Source organism: Phoenix dactylifera, chromosome 7 (genome assembly GCF_051530095.1).
Source record: "Phoenix dactylifera cultivar Ajwa chromosome 7, Ajwa_hap1_PhDact_Kaust_v1.1, whole genome shotgun sequence".
Classification (NCBI taxonomy): domain Eukaryota; kingdom Viridiplantae; phylum Streptophyta; class Magnoliopsida; order Arecales; family Arecaceae; genus Phoenix; species Phoenix dactylifera.
Genome location: NC_143196.1, coordinates 956,909 through 983,018, shown reverse-complemented (window position 1 = coordinate 983,018; position 26,110 = coordinate 956,909). Strand labels below are relative to the sequence as shown.

The window sequence follows — 26,110 nt, the reverse complement described above, 5'->3', positions numbered from 1 at the left end:
GCCAGATGATGAGCTATAGATTCAGAAAAATTGTACATCTTCTTCAGTCCCCAGGCACAAAGCAAGAAAGTCACAGATGGCAGGTGAGTAACCTTTAAACATGCCATAGACGCCAAGACCCCAGAAAAGATGGATATTTGTTGAGTAGCTAAACTGAGGGAAATTAACGGTAACGACCAGAAAAAAAAAAGAAGAGCAACATCTTTGGTCCTTCTCGGGCTGAAAAATCCTTCCTTTTAGCCACTAATCCTGCATTAGTAATAGACTCAAAACTCTCAAAAAGACAAACGAAGGAAGCGTGAAAGAGAGAGAGAGAGAGAGAGAGAGCATTTAATTTAGAACCTCAACAACTGGATCCCATCACACATTCTTAGCCTCTCCAATCTCCAATCTCTGCATTTCAAGGTCCCAAACTCCCACACTGTAATTCTGTAAAGAGAAAAAAATCCCAGGAAAGGAAAGAAATAAAATCATCTTTGGGCTAAAAATCGTTCCTTTACTACCAAATCAAAGGATGAAAGAAAAGGAAAAAGAGAAAATGAGAGAAAGACGCAATTAGTTTTCTTAGCTATGGTATACATATGGATGTATCAAGCTTAATTTTTTTTTCCAAAAAATTACAAATGGTTAACTCAATCCCCCCCCCCCCCCAAGAAAAAAAAAAAGAAAACAAAAATAATATGAGAGGAGGAGGAACAATAGCCCAACAAGAAACAGGGGAAGTCCCAAGATGCGATTTTTATGGTGGATGGAGCAGGGAAGGGAAGCTTAGTAAATAAAAATCGAATTCAGTAGTCGGGCATGAGGTGGGAGATCTTGCCCTCCTCGCCTGGCATCGTCCCCTGCTGCTCGGTGACGCGGAGCCAGATGCAGACGGCGGTGAAGCTGAGGACGAGGCTGAGCAGCCCGCTGCCGAGCCCGATCCCGACGATGGCGAGCACCGAGAGCCCCCTCCCCGTCGCCGGCGGCAGCGGGTAGCCGTAGAGGTCCTTGTTGCCAATAAAAGAGCTGGCATTGAAGCGGGGAAGCCCCCCGGAGCGGTTGGCAAGGAGGACGGGGATGGGGCCGGAGAGCTGGTTGTAGGAGACGTCGAAGGCGGAGAGGCGGACGAGGAGGCCGAGCTGGTCCGGGATGAGGCCGGAGAGGGCGTTGGCGTGGAGGTCGATGACGTTGAGATAGGCGCAGAGGGCGAGCTGCGGGGGGATGGGGCCGGAGAGGCGGTTGGCGGAAAGGTTGAGGACGGCGAGGTTGAGGAGGGAGGAGAACTCGGGGGGGATGGGCCCGGTGAGGGCGTTGGAAGAGAGGTCCAGGGACTGGAGGTTGGTGCAGTTGGCGAGGAACGGGGAGAGCGTGCCGGAAAGGGACAGATTCGCCAGCGACAGCTTGTAGACGCGGCCGTTGTTGCAGGTGGCGCCGCCCAGGTAGGAGGTGAAGCCGTTGCAGGGAGCGGCGAAGGTGGTCTTGCTCCAGTTCCGAAGGCTGTGCGTCGGGTCCGACAGCGACTGCCGGAGGTTCGTCAGGCACCGCTCATCGTCCGGGTCGCTGACGGCAGCCGGAGGGAGCTCAAGCAGTGATACTATTAGTACTAGGAGGAGGAGCAGGGCCGGCGCCACCGCCGCACGGCCCGGCCGCGTCGGTGATGCTAATGGGTGGTGGCGGTGGTGGAAGGAGGAGAGGAGGAGGAGAGATGGTTTCGCCGGCCGAGGCGGCGGCGGCGGCGGCAACATGGGAGCGAGGAGGAGAGAAGAAGAGGTGTTGGGGGATTGTAAAAGAGCAGCCTCCGAGACTCTCCCTGTCTCGGTTCCCGTGGGTAAGTGGGGATCTTTGTTACGACGAGGCTTCGGTGCCTCCGGTGAGGTTACCCCTAATAGCGGTTGTTTTTTCTCAGGGAAAAATGTGTTTTGACCCATGCAATTTTGTCTAATTTACAATGAGACACAGTCAACTATAAAAGCCCCACAGTACCATTAACATTGTACTTTAAAAATCCAAATTACCTCTTCATATTATAAAAATCTAAAAAAATCTAATCTTTGTACTTATTAGAAGGAAAGGAAAGAGAAAATCCTATGATGAGGTTTCGATATTTTAGATTTATACAATTTAGGAGCGAGACTCTTGTTCTAGTGTTTGTGGATATGTACAATTAGAGCTTCCAAGTTGGCCTTTTTTGAGTAGGGCTTCCAAATTATCCTTGGCTACATACCAAAACACAACAACATAGAAGAAAAGTTAATGGAAGAGAATACATTGGATTTACTGAGAAGAAGGAAGAGAAGAATCCCAACTCTACGTGGAGCTGTCCGGTTTTGACATAAGTCTAGGCCTAGAGTTAAGGCCCCGTCTCTCGTACCAGCAGTGTTCTACAACCTATCACCAACTCAAACATCTCCAAATGCACCGATTTCAGGCTATTGTTCAAATAGCTCTGTCCGAGAAGCTTTTAAGGATCTCCAGTTGATGCAGGGGAACAATTTCTTGCCTAATTCCAGCACCTTTGTCAATGTCCCTTTGATGAAAAGGAGGGGAGAATCAACCAAAACTTCAGTTCCTTTGTTGGTGCCATGCCCACTAGAATGTTGTTCTAATTACCTATCAAAGATCTGGTTGTTTTAATTACCTTTGTTTCGAATTCCCTATAGGCAAAATGGGAAATGTGACGAAGCCTTTGAAGTTCTACATGCATCATCTTGACGCAAGGGCTACTTTAGTCACAGAGATATCCATTCTTCTCACTTTAAATAATCTCTTTTATCATTCAGCTATTAAAATTAATTTTTAGATCTCTACCATTGTTGCCTTTGTGTCAATGCACTGTTGTAAACGATTACAAGATGGAAAGAAATGTCAACTACTTCTTGATATGGTGGATGAAGGAATGTTGTAGCATGAAATACTCTGATGTCTTTCTATATCCAGGGCAAAGATATGCGGAATAAACGATTGATTATTTACTGGCTTTATGATGATGCTAGCATTGATCACATCATGCCTGCAATTAGAAATTTTAGATTCAGCTCAACGTGTGATGGTTTTCATCGTCCGCAAGGGCTTCGATTCTTGTAAACATGTTTGTAATATGTGCTAGCATACGAGCTGCAACAAAACTATTTGGTGGCTCGAAAGAAAAGGATCCAATTATATGGAGTGCGATGATAAAATGAATATGGAATGCATGGGGATGGTGTGGCTGTCCATCCTCTCTCCTTTTTTTTTTTCTCATTCATCGAATAACATAAAGGTATTCTAGTGCTAAAATATTTTAAAGTTATCATGCAATGGCCATATTATGCCATGTCTTAGCACGATCACATTGGATTGCTTAAGTAACTTGGAAGATCCATGTATTAATCAGATAAATTTGAGGGGGTCAAAGTATATTTTTCTTGACTGCTATCCTTCTATAGTTACTATTATGGAAGGATATAGAGAGCTGAGGTAGCAACGTGTCTGATACATGAGATTGATGATAGTGACGGTATCGATATTGATGATAGGATGAACCGGTCTCCATGGATATCTTTGCTTTGGATTATATTATATGGATTATATGGATCCTATCTATTATATGGATTGGGTCTGGGAGTCAATTTCTTCAGCTGTGAATGTGTCTGTGAGATGGGCAGACAGAGCTGAGCACAGCAAACTTGGAAGGAGTAGTTTTGCGTGCAGCGACGAACAAGAGCCTACGTGTAATTTATGGACACATGTTGGAGATCGAAGCTTGTAAAGAGAAAATGGGGTGTGATTCATGAGAAGTGATAGCTAAAGCTGGTTGCATTTGAATCTCATCTGGACTGGGAACTGAAATCCAACTCAGAATTTCTTGGAAAAGTCTATGGTTAGGGCCAAGTGATGAGTGCGAGGGAGCGAACCGTCCATTGAACTCGAAATCATCTTGTGCATGGCTTCAGGCATATAATTGGACCGCGCGTTGCACACACAGGCAGGCGGTATGGTAGGCCACCATAGTTTCAGATGGATGTACCCAAGACAATGAAAGCTAATATTTATTAAACTGGTCTAGTTATAGTATGATTGGCTATATATGTTGCTAATTCTATTTGCACCAGCATTAGATTCCCTACAAATATATCACTTCAAATGCTAATAGGGTTGCTGTCATTCTCTGGCAATCATGTATCAGGGGATGGGAATTGGTTTCAGAAGATAGTAAATGAGATGGCCACCTAATAATTGCTGAGGAGTCTCCCTTAAGAATAATGTGAGAAGCCCTCAACGTTTTTGTAGCATATATATCAATCTTTCCCACATAGCATGCAATTCTGCCACAATAGCATGATATGAAACACTTTGATGCCACCTGCTGCAACCCCTATATGGCTGGCATTTCTAATCACAAAGCTTGCTCCATTCATAGTTACCTTTCTTTTTCTCTCTTATAATTATTTATAAATTAATATTTTATATTAATTTTTAATTTATTCTAATCTAATTTATTAGAATTAATATGTTATTATTAATAATTTATTATAATTATCATATTATTATTTTTTATTCTATCTTGCAATGGCGATGGATGATATTCAAGGATCCTGAATCACATTAATAGAACCTCCACTGCCCACAAACCATTTAAGATTAGAATATATCCATGGAGCGACCGAGCATATATGTCTTCCTCCAAAGAAAAAGAACCATTCACAATGCTAACAACCTTTGATCGAATAATAGGTCTCAGCCTCTTATATAATAGTTCCACCGTTTACCGAAAAACGACGCTGATAGCAATGGTCCCATAATTACGTGCTAACAGACGAGTAGTGTACTATTTGGAAGTGGAGCCGGCCTAAGTCTCTATCTGGGTCAATGTCCGACAAGACCTTGTTCCTCGTGCACCACCGCCCCATGATTTGAGTTAAGGAACCACAGTGTCACTTTTCTTATGGCCTACTGGCTACTCTCTCTCTCTCTCTCTCTCTCTCTCTCTCTCTCTCTCTCTCTCTCTCTCTCTCTCTCTCTCTCTCTCTCTCTCTCTCTCTATATATATATATATATATATATATATATATATATATATATATATATATGTATGTATATATATATATATATGTATGTATATATATGTATATATATATGTATGTATATATATGTATGTATGTATGTATGTATGTATCTCTATCTCTACTCGATCTAAATATGCCAAAATATAGATATCAGCAATTCTATACTCTTCTTAAGGTTCGTTGAATACACCTTGTCCTTCGAGATATCTATAAAGAGCGAAGATTAGGTGGTAGCTAGCAAAGTGTACTGAGTGTGTTATGCTACAGTGATTTGCTGCATATAACTATTTTGCAATATATAATCAACTGTTCATATGATAAAATTACTTCACAAATAAAGATTCATCAAACTGACCTCGAATCCTTGAGAGAAAGCTTGAAAATTATGATTATGATTATGGTTACATGTTTTTTTTTTGTTTTCCTAACTATTAAAATATTTATAGAAGAAAAAAAATAAAAAAATAAAAAAAAATTTATTTTTCTATTTCATCACATTTGGTACATCTTAAAAGTTATATATACTTATGTACGGACTCTATATAAGTAAAATAATATAGGCTGATGTATGATCACGCTAATAAAGAAAAATATTATGGATGATACAGGCTGTTATGTGAACTTAAAATCATTCTAACAAAATCATGATGACAAAAAAAAAAAAATTAATATATGTTGATACAAAATCATGCTAACATTTCTTAACATGGCTATTGGTTTCATGAGCTTTAGATCTGCATTTAAGTGAATATGTTGGAGATGGGCAACGTGAATCCGATCAAGAACATGAAACATGTACTTATGTAGGATAGGTTTATGGATTAAGGTTGTGCCTAAATTCCTCTTGGCCTTAATACCTATTGTTCCCATTTTATCTCTCAATAAATTTGAGATGGATCCCCGCGCCCGCCCCTCTTTCTCTATCTCTCTCAAACAAGCATACTATATCTTAGCTAGATCTCTCTCTCGCTCTCTCATACAGACACTTACTGTTGTTGGAAAAGAAAGAAGCTTTTAGATGGAGACGCGGGATGAGATAAAATAATGATCTGGATCCCAAAAAGGCTCCTTGAATTTTCTTTCATTTTTTCCTTTATTGTACGTGACAGACACCAATAGATGCTTAAGGTTGCAGAATATTTACTCTGAGGAAGGATATCTACCTGAGAATTGAAGAGAAGCTAACATGAAGAAACAACAATAAAGGAAATATTATAGTGCGGAAAATCTCGTTTTGGTAGCTCACTCAAATAAGCAGAAGGCACATCCAACATCCATTTGTGAAGTTGAGGAAGCTCACTAGGGAAATTCTCTAGGGTACGATTGGAGGAGAATAACTTTCTTCACGCCAATTAACATTCCAACAATTCTGGAACTCTTTGAAATGAGAAGGCTATTGAAGGAGTACACTATTCAAAAGTTACAAGAATCAAAGCATGGAGCTCAACAATTTTGATTTCCCCAGAACCAACCAACTGCCCTGAGATTTTTGAGATTTATAGAGGCAGCATATCTAGTCTTCACATTAGCAACATGGCAGCAGAATCAAAGTCCCCTTTCCCTCATGAAATGCAAAATCAAAGTCTAACATGACGGAAAGATGTTCTATACGAGCTGGACCAGCAGTAACTGATCCCATTGGTCAAGATACTGCAAGTGTTAAGAGCAGAGGGAATGGCAAACTCTTAGCATGTCAAAGTCCCCTCTGATACTGCTGCATGAACTGGTATACAGAATTCAGGGAAGTATGGCTGAGAGGAAGTTGGAGAGATCAAAATAAATGTTCTTTATGTTTGTCCAAAGGCTCCTCCACCTTCTAGATAAAACGTGTTTTCACTGCTTCCCTTGTACTCAGCAAAGAAATGATGGTTACAATAAGACTATCAGGCAAATTACTGATATGATCCTCCAACTTGATCACCTCTAAGCAGTATGATAAAGTAAGATCAGCGACATTGCAGGATGGTAGATAGAAGTTTAAACCAGCAGAGCATCCAGTATGGGTCGAGGTAACAATGAAATCTTAGCAACTATGCTTCACTTCCCCCACTCAGTGGGATAAACCTCTCCAGCCCAGAAGCTTTCATTAATAGCCTGGTCCTATGCAATTGTCAGCATCACCCCACATGATTAGCTTTCAAAGTGAAACTTTTTCTTTTTTCTTCTTTAAAATAACTTTCAAGTTGGAACTAATGCAGCAGTTAAACTACAGAATTGCCACTCCTAGCTTTACATATGAAAGAAAAGGCATTGAAATAATTCAACAAATATTTGTAAGCCTCGGCCATGCACCAGAAAGTGCATTCAGAGAATTCAAGTAATGTGTTTCCCTCTGCCATGCTCCCTCTGCAGTCTGTATATTATAAACCCCTCCCAATGTGGGTGCAGGCTCCAAGTACATGGCTAAGTAAAGATGATGAAAATTTCTAAAGAAACAGAATGACCCAAAGAAGTTGTTTACCTCACTTGCGCTGTTTGAAGATGTGCACCTTCCTGTAATTCGGCACCATAGAAGAATGGCGAAGATTCTGCGAAAATAATAAAAGCAAAGAGTAGATTGTGCTGCTCAAAAAGCACAGGTTCTGCGAAAGAAAGAGAGCACTGCCAATGGTTACATGCCTCATGCATCATCCAAATGTTGCATGATACATTCCTGCATAGCCTTCTGTCACATCCATAGCCAAGTGGAGTCGGTAAGCAATAATGGCTTGGTAGCACAGCAACCTCCCACAGAGGTAGTCACTTTTGTAAAGGAAGCTGGAAGAAAAAGTCATACGTCAGAGTAGTATTGCTCATCTTTCCACCATTATAATGCTAAAGCCTCAGAAGCTCCACCAACAACAAAGCATTTGATGTAGTATAGGCTCTGATTATATTAGTTGGGATTTTTATCTGAGCTAGTTTTGGTGGTATCTTGGTAAAGTGGGACAGCCTACGTGAAAGCATGCACATATATTACAATGGGACTAGTTATCATAGGGTCCACTTGAACTCCTCAAGAGGAACCGTACCATTTTCTGGCCCCTAAACCATCTTTGAGAAGTTTGGGAGATGGTTACATGCTTTTCTACCATGTTTAATTTAATGAGGTTTCAACTTAGAAAAGATTGAAAAAGGAGAATAATTATCTTAGAAAAGAAATAGAAAAAGATTACATGAAAGTCCCACGCCTGCACTTGGCATCTGAGAAAAGATTGCTCGGCTAGTGTGGAAAGAGATTATGGAGTCTAATTGCTAGCCTACCAGCAGGATAATAAATCACAGCTCAATAATGTTTCATTGCTATGCATCCAGAAAGATACCATCCCTTTTACTCACCAAACTCATATGAATCAGCCCAAAACACACCTACTTGCACATAATGCCACCAAATGTACCTCAAGTCATGACCTCCTTACTACCTAATAGAGGAGCAAAATATTAGGTGTCGAACAAGTTCCAATTGATTGTTACCTATAATATAATAGCTTGTTACCTAATATATATCAGAACAATGCTGTAAAAAAGTATTCCGACAGCAATGAAAGCCTCAATAATTTTAAATTCTCGAAACAAGTTGTCCGTGAGTGATGAGAGCACAAAAGTGCGACCTACATGTCACCTAAATTAGTATTATTGCTAACCGATAATGATAAATTCACTGGATTAATATTATATTTGGGTTTGGCATAGATTTTCATAAATTAGAGATAAAATGCACATTGAGTACAAATTTGACTAAAGAAGGATCCCTTCCCAGATCCGACCCGGTTGAAGATCGGGTCGGGTCCGAGTCGGGTTCGGATCCGAATCAGGTCCATTTCTTTTGTGCTTTTGGGAAATAATTTTGGGGCAAATCTAATTTGGCCATATCATAACTATGAGGTGCTGGGTAACCCATGACTTGAAAGACTTGCAATTGACCTCTAGTCAGAACAGATGACACGCGACGAACCAAGTTCGTCCGTCTACAAGCCAAATTTCATATCACACTATTTTTTTTATTATTATCTAGATGACTGATTGGATGGAAATTGGTGTCTCCCAGCTCCATCTCACGAGGGCAAAGAAAATCCCGACGATCACGCTCCCAGCTCATCCCTCCGCATCCAAGTTCTCCCGTGCCACGAACGCCCCAATCCGGCCAAAGAAGGAAGGCCACATTCCCAGCTTCTTCACGCGCTGCCAGCATCCCAACCGCATCCCAGCAAGCGTGATTTCCAGCGATCTACCAACGCCCATCAAGCCTCTTCCGGATTCCAGCCGTGGCATCCGTCCGAGATCCCAGGCGCCCACCAAGCCGTGATCGGCTCCTCCGGCTTCAGCCCCTCCTCCGCGTCTCAAGCCATTCCGGATTCCCAGCATCCACCGCATCCCAGCTCCTTCCAATCCGGTGATCCCGAAATCCCCCCCCTTCCGCATCAGGAGTCCGGCGATCTCGCTTCCGCGACTAAAGAGGGAAGTCGACCGGAGCAATCCTCCACCATTTCCTCCTCCTTCCCAGCATCCCGGATGATCCGTGATTCCACCCAAAATCCAAGTGACCCTGCGGCTATAAGAAGAGGGGAGAGGCCATCGGCAGAGGTGTGCTCGGTTGGGGTGGGAACCAAAGGAGGAGCTCGGCTGGGATCGGGTCCAAAGAAGAAGAAGGAAAGAGGCCATCGGCTGGTTCGGGGAAGAAGAAACAGAGAGGAGTGTTGATGCTCTGTTTTCAAACAGAGCACATTCCTTTGTTTTGTTTTTTTTATTCTTTTTCTTTTTCTTTTCATGTTTAGTTTTATTTTTAAGAGCAATGTTTCATGCTTAGTTTTATTTTTAAAGAGCAATGCTTTTTGTTTAGTTTTATTGAGAGCAATGTGTTTTGAGTTTGAGTTTTACTTGAGAACAATGTTTTAAGTTTTAACTTTAGAGAATTTTATTTTGGAGGAGTGTTTTACTTTTAAGATTGTATTTATGCTGAAATTTTAATTTCTTTTATGCAATACATTAAATCTTCTTTTATGAAATTTATGTTTGCTTCAATCCCCTTAGTTTCATCCATTTTAATTTTATGCCAGAGCTTTATTTTTCATTAAAAATGCTTTTTGAATCTAAGTACATGTCTTCTAGTTAATTTCAATTAAAAATCATAATCCGGTAGACTAGAGAATCCATCAACATCTCCGAAATAATGTTTTCCTTTTATCATTCAAAAATCGATTTCAAATCCGAGTGAACGTTCTAATTTTTATGCAACTCCAATCGCCTCCCTGTGGATCGACCTCTTACAACCGCTATTCTTCGAGTAGAACAGGTAAGAGTAAAAAATTAAATTTAAACTTTGTTCGTCGGTTCTAACAACGATCTGTTTAGCATATTTTTAGTTAGACAGAAATTGGACGAACAAAATTTTGGCGCCATTGGCGGGGAGGCAAATCGAGAAGCAAGAACGATCACGAAGATCAAATTGAATTTTGGATGCCCGGAGTGAACGCACTCCGGTAGTAAGTTTTTATTTTTATTAATTTTTCTTATTTTGATTATTTTAGTTAGTAATTTCATAGTTATTAAATTCTGAAATTTGAAATTCGTAATTAAAGTTTTCTAAAAAAAAGAAAGTAAAAAAAAAATAATTTTTTTTTTTAAAAAAAAAATTTCAAGAATTCAAAAATTTAAATTCAAAATTCGAATTCTGTGATTCGAAATTTGAAATTTAAATTAAAAAAAGTAAAAATAAAAAATTAATTAAATTTAAAAAATATTATTTTTGCTAGTAATTGATAGGGTGCAATCCTCCGAGGTGATCATACCTCTATTGGGGCTCCTCACGGAGTAATCTCCAGAGCTTATTCAACGGGTATTCGGAGATTGACTGACGCATAAGGATTAGTTTTAGTTTACATTCAAGTTATTCCTATATATAAAAAAAAAACAACATAAAATTTAAAAAATAAGAAAAATAAAAAATTGCTTGCTCATTTAATCAATACAACCTAATGACATTGCATAAACTTTAAAAAATATATTGATTATTTGCTGCATTTAGTATTAAGTATTTGCATAAAGTAATTAAGGGCAAAACCCACTAAAAAGATAAGGTCGGAAAGTCATTACCTGTCCTTAGCCCAAAAATCACCACCTTGCATACTTATCCTAAGCCAAATTAAATTAAAATCAAATTAGACGTTGGCCTTAGGGTTTTCGAGCTCAATTAGGCACTTGGAAAGAAGCGGCTGAAAGCCACTCCAGTGAGAATTTAGTAATTGGTGATGTCTAGGAAAGTTTTACAACAGTGAGAACTGTTACGGGTATTGTGGTATCGGTGTATCCCTTCTGGCACCACCACACACCCCAGGACTTTTCTGGTCACTGATTACTGGATTGCTTAACTGGTAAGCTCAAGCTCAATCTGAAAGGGAGATTAGGAGCTGTCTAATCTAGAAGAGAATTTCAGGAACTTTTTAACCTGATACATCTCTGTGCAACTAGATTTAAGAAGCTACTAAACCTCACTTAGTTCTAAGACTAATAGGGTCAATTTATTGTGTGGTGTTGGTTGTGGTCATCTGTGTCTAGCCCTTCTCTTCTTTTAGGATTTCGTTCATTGTAGGAGTCGAATCTAATTAAGTTGTGGAAAATGTATGCATGGTAGAAGGTCATTAAGGGATAAGTTAACCCCATTTGATCCTGAGATTGAAAGAACTTTTCATCACAACCTGCGAACTGTAAACCAACCGTCGATCTCTACAATGGGTGAACATATTAGAACCCTAAATGAATTGTTTGCACCCGCATCCGCTAGCCCCCCTACTTGCATAGTATTACCAATTAATAATGCAGCCCAATTCGAGATTCGGGCTGCAACAATAAACATGTTACCCAAGTTTCATGGGTTCGAGAGTGAACAACCCTACATTCATCTAAACAAATTTTTGACAATCTGTCAAACGTTTAGAAATCAAAATTTAGATGAAGAGGGTATTAAATTAAGGTTATTTCCCATGACTTTAGAGGATCGTGCTGCTGCATGGCTGTATTCCCTAGCTTCAAATTCCATCACATCATGGGAACAACTATCTAGGAAGTTCATGGCTAAGTTCTATCCCATGGTAAAAACTGAAAAAATTAAGGATGCAATCAGAACTTTTAGAGGAAAATCTGAGGAGGAATTTTCCCAACTATGGGAAAGATTCCATGATCTTTTGGTCAAGTGCCCCCACCATGGGCTTGACAAGGCTGACCTAGTACATTTCTTTTACAAAGGACTACCTCCGGCACATAGAAACATGATTGAGTCCATGCACAAGGGTAGGTTCATGGACCAAACCCCAGATCAAGCCTATGAATTTCTTGTTGACTTAGCCGAGAACGCCCAAAATTGGAGTAGCTATGGTGAGGAAGTAAATAGAGATGAGTTCGGGTCTAGAAAATCAGGTAATTATGAAATGAAAGCAGACTCAGAACTCAAAAATGTCATGTCCAATCTGGTGACTGGAATGAACAACTTAAGCAAAAAGTTTGATACTTTCACTGTTTCCACTAGCTCGAGTTCATATAAAGAATTAAATCCCATCATGAAAGTGGATCACGAGTCACATAGTTTATGTATCTTGTGTAATAGTTCTGAGCATCTAGTGGAGTGCTGTCCTAGTTTACCCAACATTAAGGCTGAGCAGGCAAATGCTCTAAACTCATATAGTGCCTTCAAGAAGCCCACTCCCAATTCATTCAGCCCAGTCTACCACCCTGATAATAGGTTCCATCCAAATTTCTCATACAAGCAAAATGAACCTATTCAGCATCAAGGTGGTCCACCAGGTTTTCAGAAAAATTTTTCCAGGATAGGTCTATCACAAATAAACCAATCATTGGCTCCACCTATCCCTACTTATAGTGCCCCTATCCCTCAGCAAACTACATCATTGGAAGCCATGATGGCTAACATGATGAAGCAGCAACAAGACTTCATCCAACAACAACAACAGACCAACATGGCTCAAACCCAGACTAACCAATTCCATGCGCAAGCGATTGCAAAACTTGAGGTTAGTCTGAGCTAAATAGCCAACTCTCTAGGGGATAGGAAGAAAGGTGAATTGCCCAGTCAGCCAGTGCCTAACCCTAGTAGGCAACAGAATCAAGGGCCGAGAGGCCAGTTTCATATTGATTCTAATGGAAACCCTAACCATGAAGTCCAGGCAATTACCACTTTACGATCTGGCAAGCAAGTGGACAACAAAGTCCAACTTCCTGTGCAAGAAAAAGAAGAAAAACATGAACCAAACCCCACCCAGAAAAAGGCACAAGAATAGGGAACACAAGGAATAGAGGAGAAACTAATAGAGACTTACACACCTAAGGCTCCCTTTCCTAATAGACTACAAGACTTAAAGAAAAAATCTCAGTACGATGAAATCATGGAAGTCTTTAAAAATGTTCAAATAAATTTACCCTTTCTAGATGCCATCAGACAAATCCCCTCCTATACAAAATTCTTAAAAGACTTAACCACGGTGAAAAGAAAAACCAGTATTCCTAGGCAAGCTGTGATGGCTGCACAAGCCTCATCTCTTATTCAACAGCAGATTGCCCCAAAATACAAGGACCCTGGTTGCCCCACTATTGAAATTAAAATAGGAGAAACCATCATTCGGAGAGCCCTATTAGACTTAGGAGCAAGTGTGAACCTATTACCCTATTCTGTCTACACCGAACTAGGTTTGGGGGAATTAAAACCCACAAACATCACTTTGTCATTAGCAGATAGGACTGTGAAGTATCCTAAGGGAATTGTAGAGGATGTAATTGTAAAGGTAAATGAGTTTTACTACCCTGTGGATTTTGTAGTCCTCGAAACTGAACCAGTGAAAAACCTAGGAAGTCACATCCCGGTAATCCTTGGTAGACCATTTTTGGCCACTTCAAATGCTGTGATCAGTTGCCGAAATGGGATAATGACCTTAGCATTTGGAAACTTGACCGTCCAACTCAATGTCTTTCACAGTAGTAATCAACCATCTGAGATGGACGATTTAGAAGAAATTCACATGATTGAAAACATAATCAGCAAGTCCTTCGAGGAGTCAAGTTATTCTGATCCACTAGAAAGATGTTTGGCCCAATTCAATCAAGATTGTGAGGAAGGAGAGTCGAATCAGGAGGTTAATGCATTACTAGATTCCATTCCTGTAATGGATACTAGCAGATGGGCGACTAAATTTGAATCATTACCTATACCTGAATCCCAGCTAGTACCTTCAAGTGTTAAACCTCCCCAGCTTGAACTTAAAGATCTGCCTGAAAACCTAAAATATGCATTTCTAGGGGACAACAACACCTTACCTGTTATTATTGCATCAAATTTAACTGAAGAACAGGAAGAGAAGTTGTTAAATATCCTTCAGAAAAATCAAGAAGCGATCGGCTGGTCTATAGCTGATATTAAGGGGATTAGCCCTTCTGTGGTCCAACATAAAATTCATCTAGAAGAGGATGCAAAAACCTCTAGAAAACCACAAAGGCGACTTAACCCAGTCATGAAAGATGTAGTTCTAGCTGAAATCATTAAACTCTTAGATGCAGGGATTATATACCCTATTTCTGATAGCCAGTGGGTGAGCCCAGTTCAAGTTGTACCCAAGAAATCTGGAATTACTGTGATCAAGAATGACCAAAATGAGTTAGTCCCAACTCGAATCCAAACTGGATGGCGAGTGTGCATCGACTACAGAAAGCTGAACGCCATGACTAGGAAAGACCACTTCCCACTACCCTTCATTGACCAAATGTTAGAACGTCTAGCTGGCCACTCTCATTACTGTTTTCTTGATGGTTATTCTGGATATAACCAAGTTCCAATTGCACGTGAGGATCAAGAGAAAACCACATTCACCTGTCCTTATGGCACTTTTGCCTATCGTCGCATGCCTTTTGGGTTATGCAATGCACCGGCTACATTCCAACGGTGTATGATGAGCATTTTCTCCGACATGGTGGAGAAATTTTTAGAAGTTTTTATGGATGACTTTTCTGTATTCGGATCTAATTTTAATGAATGTCTCCATCACTTGACCCTTGTTGTAGAATGATGTAAAGAGAAAAATTTAGTTCTTAACTGGAAAAAATGTCATTTTATGGTCCAATCAGGTATTGTTTTGGGACACATTGTGTCACAAAGGGGAATCGAGGTGGATAAAGCCAAAGTAGAATTAATTGCCAAGTTACCACCTCCCAAAACTGTTAGGAAAGTTAGATCCTTTCTAGGGCATGCGGGTTTTTACCGCCGCTTTATTAAGGATTTCAGTAAATTGTCGAAACCCTTATGCGATCTGTTGGCGAAAGATGCTATTTTTAATTTTTCGCCAATTTGTATAACTGCTTTCGAAAGATTAAAGTCTGAACTAACCTCAGCACCCATCATAAGGTCCCCTGATTGGAATCTGCCATTTGACATCATGTGTGATGCATCTGATTATGCAATAGGTGCCGTCCTAGGTCAGCGAGTGGGGAAGCTTCCCCACGTGATTCATTATGCGAGCAAAACTCTGAATGACGCCCAACTTAACTATTCTACAACTGAAAAAGAGTTGTTGGCTGTTGTCTTTGCTCTTGACAAATTTCGTCCCTATCTGATAGAATCCAAGGTCCTTATTTATTCTGATCATGCCGCCCTTAAGTACCTTCTCACAAAAAAGGATGCCAAGGCAAGACTCATTCGTTGGATCCTATTGCTTCAAGAATTTGATCTTGAAATACGAGATAAAAAGGGATCTGAAAATGTTGTAGCTGACCACTTGTCCAGATTAATTGTCGAATCATCCGGAGAATCCATGCCTGTGTCCGAGACCTTCCCTGATGAACAACTAATGATGATTTTTCATACCAATGTTCCATGGTATGCTGATGTAGTCAACTATCTAGTTACTGAACGAATGCCCTGTTCATGGACCAAACAAAAGAAATTCCGCTTCCTAGCTCGTGTAAAATGGTATTTTTGGGATGAACCATACTTGTTCAAATACTGTCCTGATCAAATCATCAGACGATGCATCCCTGAACACGATCAAAGGAATGTCCTTTTCTTTTGTCATGACCATGCTTGTGGTGGTCATTTTAGTGGGAAGAAAACTGCTGCAAAAGTTTTGCAGTGTGGATTTTATTGGCCCACACTTTTTTGAGATGCGCATGACTATTGTAAATCTTGCGATCGATGTCAACGATTAGAAAAACTTTCGAGAAAGAATGAGATGCCCCTAAACCCTATCTTAATTATAGAAATTTTCGATGTTTGGGGTATTGATTTTATGGGTCCTTTTCTTATGTCGTTTGGGCATCAGTACATTCTTGTGGCAGTTGACTATGTATCAAAATGGATTGAGGCTATCGCGTGTAAGACCAATGATCACAAAGTGGTGATCAAGTTCCTTAAAGAATCTATCTTTGCTCGTTTTGGCACCCCTCGTGCTATCATTAGTGATGGGGGAAAACATTTTTGTAATAAAATCTTTAAAGCCCTTATGAGAAAGTACAATATTAATCACAAGGTCAGTACACCATATCATCCACAAACAAGTGGACAAGTCGAAATTTCCAATCGGGAGATCAAGACCATCCTTGAAAAAACTGTTCATACATCTCGGAAGGATTGGTCTCTTAGGCTAACAGATGCACTGTGGGCATATCGGACGGCTTACAAAACACCAATTGGAATGTCTCCATATAGAACTGTCTATGGCAAGGCTTGCCATTTACCTGTCGAGTTAGAACACAAGGCCTATTGGGCAATTAAACATTTAAATTTCGATCTTGACAAAGCAGGAGAACATAGGAAGCTTCAACTCGATGAGCTTGAAGAAATTAGAAACAATGCTTACGAGTGTGCCAAAAAGTACAAAGATCGCATGAAGATCATGCATGATAAAATGATCATTCGTAAGGAATTTCACCAAGGACAAAAAGTCCTTCTATATGATTCTCGATTACATCTATTCCCTGAAAAACTTAAATCTCGCTGGACTGGCCCATACACAGTAGAGAAAGTGCACCCACATGGTGCAGTAGTAATATGCAATACCAAGGATGGTAGGTCCTTTCAAGTCAATGGACATCGTTTAAAACCATACCTTGAGTATCTGAGTCCAAAAGTCGAGGAGACACTTCTGACCGACCCTATCTATTATGAGTAAATCGGAATTGTCTGGCTGAAGACATAAAACTTAGCGCTATTTGGGAGGCAACCCAACATGTAAGTTTCTTTTATATATATATATATATATATATAAATCATCATCAATATATTACTAACATGCAGGTTTAGGGGATTTTGCCCCAATTTTCAATTTATCCACCCATATCAGGTAACCTCTCCTCTGTCCTCTTACTGCTTTAAATTTTCTTTAACATTGAGGACAATGTTAGATTTAGGTTTGGGGGTATTTTTACGCATTTGAAATTTTAAAAAAAAAAGTTTTTAGTTAAAATTTTTGAAAAAAAAAAATACAACACACAAGGTATATAAAATCTAAGAGCCCAATGACTAGTTGGAAGTAGTGCAAAGTGAGTTCTTTTTATTAAGTTCCTTTTAGTGAGTTGTAAGCTAATTAGTGCTTTGAATTTCACAACACATCTGGCCTGCATTTTCTAAGGTATAGGTTCGACATTGTGTTGAGAATATGGTAGCAACCTCGAATCCTGATGAACCATCTTTTTCTGATCAAAAAAAAAAAATGGTGGATTTAGTCAGGTACATCGAAAAGGGCTACCTATTGTCAAAGGTCAGCGGGCTTGTGATGAGGAACCCGAGCATAGGTTCGTAGGGGAGTCTTGATGCCCGACACCTCATGCCAACTGGTGTGAGAATTGTCGACTAATTGCTCGCTACATGGAGGAATCATCACAGAAGTAAAAGTGCACAATATATACATTATCATTTCTCTTTAATGCAAAAAAAAAAATGAAAAAAAAAATGTATACTGACCTTAAGAAAGACAATAGTGTGAAAGCCGTCGTTGTAAAAATTCGAGTAAACTGAAATATTACAGATAAAGCCCATGAGGTATTAAAGTAAACATCCACAGCTCTCGAAATCCTGCAGAAAAGATGATTTTGAATCAGCAAATAGGTCTTGTCCGACCAATTCTTGGAAACTACTAATTAGCGATATTTTGGAGATCCAAAACCTTAGCTTGTGCATGGTCCAAACTTCACTGAGCACTCAAGTATAAATAAGTCTTACAACTTCCTAACGGAAAACTTAATAACTTCAACTTAAATTGCATACTAACCTAGAAATTGGGCTACTTAGTAATTAAAACCTTGTATGTTTTTGAAATTCTTATCAGTTATGTACTTGAAGTAAGACTTTCATTTCACAAATCAAATTTTATTTTGGGATTGAAGTTTGTGGGTAACTTCACTGCAAACCCTCACGAGACAACACTCGTCCACTAAGGTAACCTAGGGGTTTAAAGGCTTGTTGCACGTGCTAAGTGCAATCGTAATGCTCTACGAAAGTGAGTATTTATCTTAGTATATTTATATAATAAATAACACTTTTGCACTCTTATTTTATCATTTTCGCACTAAATTGCTAGAGACTAGCAATAAGCTAGTTGGGGGGTGTGATGAGAGCATAAAAGTGCGACCTACATGTCACCTAAATTAGTATTATTGCTAACCGATAATGATAAATTCACTGGATTAATATTATATTTGGGTTTGGCATAGATTTTCATAAATTAGAGATAAAATGCACATTGAGTACAAATTTGACTAAAGAAGGATCCCTTCCCAGATCCGACTCGGTTGAAGATCGGGTCGGGTCCGAGTCGGGTTCGGATCCGAATCAGGTCCATTTCTTTTGTGCTTTTGGAAAATAATTTTGGGGCAAATCTAATTTGGCCATATCATAAGTATGAGGTGCTGGGTAACCCATGACTTGAAAGACTTGCAATTGACCTCTAGTCAGAACAGATGACCCGCGACGAACCAAGTTCGTCCGTCTACAAGCCAAATTTCATATCACACTATTTTTTTTATTATTATCTAGATGACTAATTGGATGGAAATTGGTGTCTCCCAGCTCCATCTCACGAGGGCAAAGAAAATCCCGACGATCACGCTCCCAGCTCATCCCTCCGCATCCAAGTTCTCGCGTGCCACGAACGCCCCAATCCGGCCAAAGAAGGAAGGCCACATTCCCAGCTTCTTCACGCGCTGCCAGCATCCCAACTGCATCCCAGCAAGCGTGATTTCCAGTGATCTACCAACGCCCATCAAGCCTCTTCCGGATTCCAGCCGTGGCATCCGTCCGAGATCCCAGGCGCCCACCAAGCCGTGATCGGCTCCTCCGGCTTCAGCCCCTCCTCCGCGTCTCAAGCCATTCCGGATTCCCAGCATCCACCGCATCCCAGCTCCTTCCAATCCGGTGATCCCAAAATCCCCCCCTTCCACATCAGGAGTCCGGCGATCTCGCTTCCGCGACCCAAGAGGGAAGTCGACCGGAGCAATCCTCCACCATTTCCTCCTCCTTCCCAGCATCCCGGATGATCCGTGATTCCACCCAAAATCCAAGTGACCCTGCGGCTATAAGAAGAGGGGAGAGGCCATCGGCATAGGTGTGCTCGATTGGGGTGGGAACCAAAGGAGGAGCTCGGCTGGGATCGGGTCCAAAGAAGAAGAAGGAAAGAGGCCATCGGCTGGTTCGGGGAAGAAGAAACAGAGAGGAGTGTTGATGCTCTGTTTTCAAACAGAGCACATTCCTTTGTTTTGTTTTTTTTATTCTTTTTCTTTTTCTTTTCATGTTTAGTTTTATTTTTAAGAGCAATGTTTCATGCTTAGTTTTATTTTTAAAGAGCAATGCTTTATGTTTAGTTTTATTGAGAGCAATGTGTTTTGAGTTTGAGTTTTACTTGAGAACAATGTTTTAAGTTTTAACTTTAGAGAATTTTATTTTGGAGGAGTGTTTTACTTTTAAGATTGTATTTATGCTGAAATTTTAATTTTTTTTATGCAATACATTAAATCTTTTTTTATGAAATTTATGTTTGCTTCAATCCCCTTAGTTTCATCCATTTTAATTTTATGCCAGAGCTTTATTTTTCATTAAAAATGCTTTTTGAATCTAAGTACATGTCTTCTAGTTAATTTCAATTAAAAATCATAATCCGGTAGACTAGAGAATCCATCAACATCTCCGAAATAATGTTTTCCTTTTATCATTCAAAAATCGATTTCAAATCCGAGTGAACGTTCTAATTTTTATGCAACTCCAATCGCCTCCCTGTGGATCGACCTCTTACAACCACTATTCTTCGAGTAGAACAGGTAAGAGTAAAAAATTAAATTTAAACTTTGTTCGTCGGTTCTAACAACAATCTATATAGCATATATTTAGTTAGACAGAAATTGGACGAACAGTGAGCAACTCGAGCTTGACTTGATTATAAAATGAGCTGTAGTAGTTATAACAATGAGCAGTTTCCAAGATGCTAAATGACATCAATTTGCTTTCAAGACAAATGATTTGAAATGCAGAAAATAGCTCCTCGTTGGGAAAACCGCTCACTGACTCAACAGTTAATCGTTGTAGATTAAGATATTTTGTTACATACTTAATGGTCGCAAACAAGGTTCCTAGGTGAGCTAGCTTCATCCCCCTTGGCTTATATCACCACGCATAACTTGGCAGGATCTGTAAAGTAATACAAAATTACAAATTATCCCAAAGATATCGAGTGGCAGCTGCCATCATAGCAAATTCCTATTGTTTGACTGTCCTTCACTTGGAACCCATCTGCACAACCCTGTCTCAAAAAGAATACTACGATGAGACAAAATACTGTCCCAGATCCCAAAAGGGCTCCTTGAATTTTAAAACACATGATCCTTTCTCTTGGTAGTGTATATTTGTATGAATTGCTACGCCTTCAAAAGAATATCACCAGGTTTTAGTTGTTGATGCTGATACCTCTGAGATCATTCCACCGGCAGTTTATTGTTTTCTATTTCATCTCAAGATCTGCATACATGAGACTTTTGTTTATATTCTGATGGCAAGTTTCTCTTCAAGCTCCCTATACCCAGAAGATGGGGCAAACAAACAATCAAGTGGCAGCCTGTGCACCACTCCATCTGCTGTCATCACTGTCAATCCTGTTCATGAAGCTATTCTGGTTTTCTCTTATGTAGGACACACCAGACCATGCTCCACGGACAAGCAAGATGCTTACAAACACCATGCTCCCAAGCGTGCAGACCACCTAAAATGAATGCAACACAAACTAATTAAATTGGTTTAAGAAAAAGAGACCAACAGCAAATCCAAAAGTGATTGACATCAAAGAGATTACCCAAAATAATATATATATTTTTCACTTCTTCCATTTTTCTCCTTCTCATAACCTTCTTTTTTGGTAAATTTTACTTACTTTTTATTTTTATATTTAACATTAGTATAGTTTGGTTTAACTTTGATCCAACTCATATGCCTTTATCATGCACCAAAAAAAGAGATTTTTAGTAAATGGTTAAAATTCAAGGATAACATATAAGACTATTATATAATCTTTATCATAATACAAAATGCTGTTATGAAGGAACAGGCACTTTGTTAGTGTGGCTGTTAGAAGCCCCGAATTATAGATGATCTATTACCATCCCATTTGAGCTTCTTGGCTGATGAAAATAGGCAATAATTATGGTCATATGATTGTCAGTTTTTGTGCTTCAAGGCTTCCTTCATAAGCACATAAAAGAGACCATGAACAATTGCTCACTAAGATTTGGTTATTTGACATTTAATGATATATCAAAAGCCAAAAACTAGTTTTCCAGAAAACATAATAATGCTCAATGGACAAAGATTGCCATTCAGAAATTCTATTCATAAGCAAAATCTATAATTATGTGCAGTCAAGAGCCTAATATTTGAAATGATCAAATTGGGACTCTTTTAATATATAAACAAAAAGCGCCCTAATGCATGAGGCTTTTGCTACTGTAGGATATGTTTCGAACTCATAATACTCAGGTCATAATAGAGCAACCTTACTGATGTGGCAAGGTGTGCTTTGTGCTCTAAAAATATATCACAATATATAAATCCTTCATGTTGTAAGTGCAAAAAGACAATTGCTTTTCACTATGTCGCATAACATGCTGAATGTATGTTCAGAGTATAATAACATCAAATGAAGTTAGGGAGTAAAGAATATCCTTGAGGACCGCTAAGTGAATATTACTACTTCTGTTGAAGGAACAGAAGATAAAGAAAAAGAAGAAGAAAAAGCAGGTCCTTTGCATGGAAAATGAAAGTGGAAAACAGATGTCTTCAGCTCTCTGGTGCAAGGAGAGGGACCTTAACCGTTTCACTATTTGGCATGGTGGAAAAGGAAATAGGAAAACCTTCAATTTTATCTTTCCTGTTGGTTGGTTAACCAAAAAAAAAAAAGAGATCTGAGGGTTTTCAAGAATGTATTGAGTTTATTCCTTACCACAACAGGAAACAAAATTTCCTAAATTAAAGAACACAACTGCATCAGGAAGTAAGGAACCATGCAGGCAGAAAGTATCACAACATAGTAGATTGAGATAGGAATATCAAAGAAAATTTTTCCATTTGCATCATGAAAATCACATCCATTACTGTTGGAATAACAGTGATGAATGCACTGGAAGCACTATAAAAGATTTTGAGGTACAATAGACTCAGTAGGAATTTGAGCCTAAAAGAAAAACTTATCAGGCTATGATAGATTTTAAGTTTTTCCCCCAAAAAAGTGAAAGCCTAAGCCCTATAATCCATTAGAGCATAAGAGAGAATCCAAAGAGAATTAATCCTATAGGAAAAGGAACATCACTAACAATTGTCCCACCCACCAAACCTAGGATCAAATATTTCATTCATCTCTATTTGCCAAGATCCTAGAGAGTAAAGCTTTTCTCGAACAGGTTAGAGGCTGTCAGACGCACAGTCACAGAGCAATGGAAAACATTGAAGCAGAAAGGCTCCATAAATTTTCGAGTATCAAGATCCTAAACAGGGTTTTGAATCCCTGGTCTCAGACTCAGTGTTGGCCAGGGAACGTGTCAAGACGCAGTACCATGACAGTATCATCCCGACACTTGGGATGGGTCAGCATCCTAGTAATTCACTAGGACATCAGTTTTTTACCCTTTGTTTTCTTTTTATTGTTTGTTGTTTTAATGATTGTTTAGATGGGTTCTAGAATTTGGTTGTTACAATTTAGAACTAGAATACACCTTTTGAGCCAAATGATTGGATTTATGGTGCCAGTATCAGCACTAATTTGGTATTACGATGATGCCCATAATTTTGGAAACCACAAAGATGATGATAGACAATGGAGACAGCATGGACATTGTGTTGCAACAGTTAGAAGGGGAACTGGAGAGGAGACTAAAAGGCATATGCTCCCCCATCCCCCTCCTCCCCCCCCTCCCCCCCCCCCCCCCCCCCCCCCGCGCTCTTCATACAGTAATCTCCATATATTCAAATGTTTTCCCCTCACATTGATCACAAGGAATCTGTGCAGTGCAACCTTCCTATATCTGCTGGTTAATGAGAATAGTCGTGTCAACTGAAAATGCGATAATGATACATATGGGAACATAATAGGTAATATTTAATCATGAATAGAAATTAGAAGATTGCCAAGATAGAGTTGAGAGGCATGGGTACTGCATATTGAAACAACGTTGGGCTAAATCAAGAATCGTGCAAAATCAAATAAAAGATTGTTTGACCAAAATATATCCATGAAGCACTTAAAGATGCAGCCAGTTGAGCCGCATGCATCCAATAGGCTTTCCAATGAACCTATAATTGCTTGAAAGTAAGCTCTGAAAAAATGAAAATAAGACCATCATATCAAGGACTATTCTTGTTAAAAAGCAATCTCTCCAGCATAACATAAAATTGTGCTGAAAATTTAGCTATACAGATAGTGTAGGGCTCTTTTTTCGTTTAGTTCTTTGGATCAAGGATGTCCAGAGATAGACGTGGATGATGTAACAAGTAGAGATAGTCATACAAGTTGTGTCTTCTAATGTCTGGATTATCTCTTCAAGGTTGGTGGTTGGGATTGCCAGTGCGATCTTTAGAATTTCTTCTATATAATCTCTCTCAACACTTACCTTATAGACATGACAATTGCAATATTGACATCAGGAAAGCATTTTATACCCAACTAACCCAATGCAACCGGTTTACTTATGCTTGTACACAAAAAGTAACTTGGATCATATCAGGACAAGAATCATCACTCTCAGCTGATTCTTCTTAAAGCTGTTGTAGTAGCTATGGTAATACTATGTCTCCTAAATTGGCTGAAGCTTCTTGGCTCAGTCCTTAGTCGGTAACTTCTAATGCATGGGCAGCTCAAGAGTTGTTACTGATCATCTTAACATACAATAGAATTTAGGGAAGTTTAAATCCAAAGATAACACATGGGACTCTCCTAGCAGATTCAACATATACATAATCTGAGAGTACACACAAACTGAGACATAAAGGGCAGGAAGCCACTAAGCTAACCTTCGTTTTTAAGAACTAAGCCTAGCCTCACTTTTGAGGATAAAGATTGCACCACCGACAAACATTAATTTGAGAACTTATACCATTTTCCTTCTGCTTATCAGTTACCATCAAAGAACCCAAGCTAGTTGGTGATAAAATCGTAAACACAGTATAGTATGCAATAGAATCCAGAAACTGCTCAAAAACAAAACTAAATAGCGGTGTTTCTAATGCGGTAAAGCTGCATACCATATAAGGAATGGCAAATAGCATAACAAAAGGAGAAAAAATGCATATTAAAGATGCAGAATTACCTCAAGAAATGCCTTAAAAATCCATAACAAAGCCAGAACTAAAACCCCGTTAACCGAAAATCCCACCTGTTTGGGAGAGATTAAAAAAAAACAAAACAAGAAACGTCAGCACTTCAAATTCCCAATTATCCAATTCTGTTTTTTTTCTCCAATTCTCCCACAACGAAGAGGTAATTACGAGGGAAAATAAGAAGGCCTTAGCTTATCCAAATTTAAAATTGCAATCTGAAAAAAGGAAAAAAAAAATCCTTTTTTTAGCATAAGAAGGAAATAACGGGAAAACACGTAAATTGCCCAATTCCATTGACTTCTAAAAGGTGAAGCCCAACCTTCCCAAAAAAAAATCACTCGACGGGAAAACGAGAAGGTGGGAGCGAACCAATTTAGTGGGGATCGGAGGGGGCAGAACGGATCGGACGGCCCTGCGCGCGCGCCGCGAGATCTTGCGGAAGACGTTGTGGAGGAAGCGCACGAGGAGATCGAGGCTCCGGTCGTCGTTGTCCTCGTCGTCGTCGTCGTCGTCCTCATCGTCCCCGCCTTCGCCGTGGAGATCGCCGACCCAAGCGCGAGGATCGGGGACCACGACCACCGATTCCTGGGGGTAGCCGGAGAGCCTCCGGGAGGCCCGGAGCGGTGTCCGGACTCGAGAGGCGGAGGCTAGGAGAGGGAGGGAGGGGAGGAGGAGGCGGAGGTGGTAGGGTTTGGAGGGAAGCGAAGATCGAATGCGAGGAAGAGAGAAGGAGACGGAGGAGGAAGAAGCCATGGTCAGAGAGAGATCCCCTCGTCCGAGACTCAAGCCGCCTCGGTTCTCCTCACCTGGTGCTCCTTGTTAGACCACACGTGTCGCTCACACGTGCACGTTCTTAAAAATGTCGCGCATGATGAGTAACCTGGCAAAATACAAACAAATACCACCTACAGTGCACAAATACGATTGTAATGTTTTTTTGGTAGAATGGATGATTTATATCATTCTAATAGAAATACATCTAAAAAAATAAAAAAATAATAAATTTCTAAGTCCTTTTGATGCTCGATTAAAATATTTTTTAAATAAATTTCTTAGATAATATTTTTTTAAGCAATATTCAAAAATTATATATACAAATGTTGCAGCAGAGAAGAAAAAAATAATAATTATGAAACAGATAAATCTCCGAACTTGACCACCAAAACTAAACCTCTACAAGACGATTAAGACTCTGCTCTATAAAAAAACAAGATATGAACACAAATCCAGCACTATACAGCCGTCTTTAAATAATAATGATAGT

The 26,110-nt window shown here is 39.6% G+C and overlaps 1 protein-coding gene, 1 long non-coding RNA gene and 1 pseudogene across 3 annotated transcripts; all 3 read right to left on the bottom strand.

The window, feature by feature from the left end:
• Window positions 1-20: 20 nt before the first annotated feature.
• Window positions 21-2,070, bottom strand: LOC103707520 (receptor-like protein 44 pseudogene; annotated as a pseudogene). The gene is made up of 2 exons (XR_015967121.2): window positions 343-2,070; window positions 21-249 (listed from the first exon to the last, which is right to left on the bottom strand). The product of XR_015967121.2 is annotated as a receptor-like protein 44 pseudogene (transcript).
• Window positions 2,071-6,379: 4,309 nt separating this feature from the next.
• Window positions 6,380-8,440, bottom strand: LOC149753091 (uncharacterized). The gene is made up of 4 exons (XR_016395845.1): window positions 8,346-8,440; window positions 8,183-8,266; window positions 7,489-7,784; window positions 6,380-7,127 (listed from the first exon to the last, which is right to left on the bottom strand). It is a non-coding gene; the product is annotated as an uncharacterized LOC149753091 (long non-coding RNA).
• Window positions 8,441-20,421: 11,981 nt separating this feature from the next.
• LOC103707519 (ATP phosphoribosyltransferase regulatory subunit) lies at window positions 20,422-25,680 on the bottom strand. Its single transcript, XM_008792044.6, has 3 exons — window positions 25,216-25,680; window positions 24,837-24,902; window positions 20,422-21,244 (listed from the first exon to the last, which is right to left on the bottom strand). Exons 1-3 carry the CDS (start codon window positions 25,597-25,599, stop codon window positions 21,089-21,091), a joined length of 606 nt encoding a protein of 201 aa, XP_008790266.3. The 5' UTR covers window positions 25,600-25,680; the 3' UTR covers window positions 20,422-21,088.
• Between the last annotated feature and the right edge of the window lie 430 nt (window positions 25,681-26,110).

Excerpts from the sequence above, each read along its gene's own strand:
- LOC103707519 (XM_008792044.6), bottom strand. The coding sequence starts at position 25,599 with ATGGCTTCTTCCTCCTCCGTCTCCTTCTCTCTTCCTCGCATTCGATCT. Across the intron at positions 24,903-25,215 it reads CTCCGATCCCCACTAAATTG|GTGGGATTTTCGGTTAACGG; the intron begins GTTCGCTCCCAC and ends TCTCCCAAACAG. Across the intron at positions 21,245-24,836 it reads TTTTTAAGGCATTTCTTGAG|GTGGTCTGCACGCTTGGGAG; the intron begins GTAATTCTGCAT and ends CATTCATTTTAG.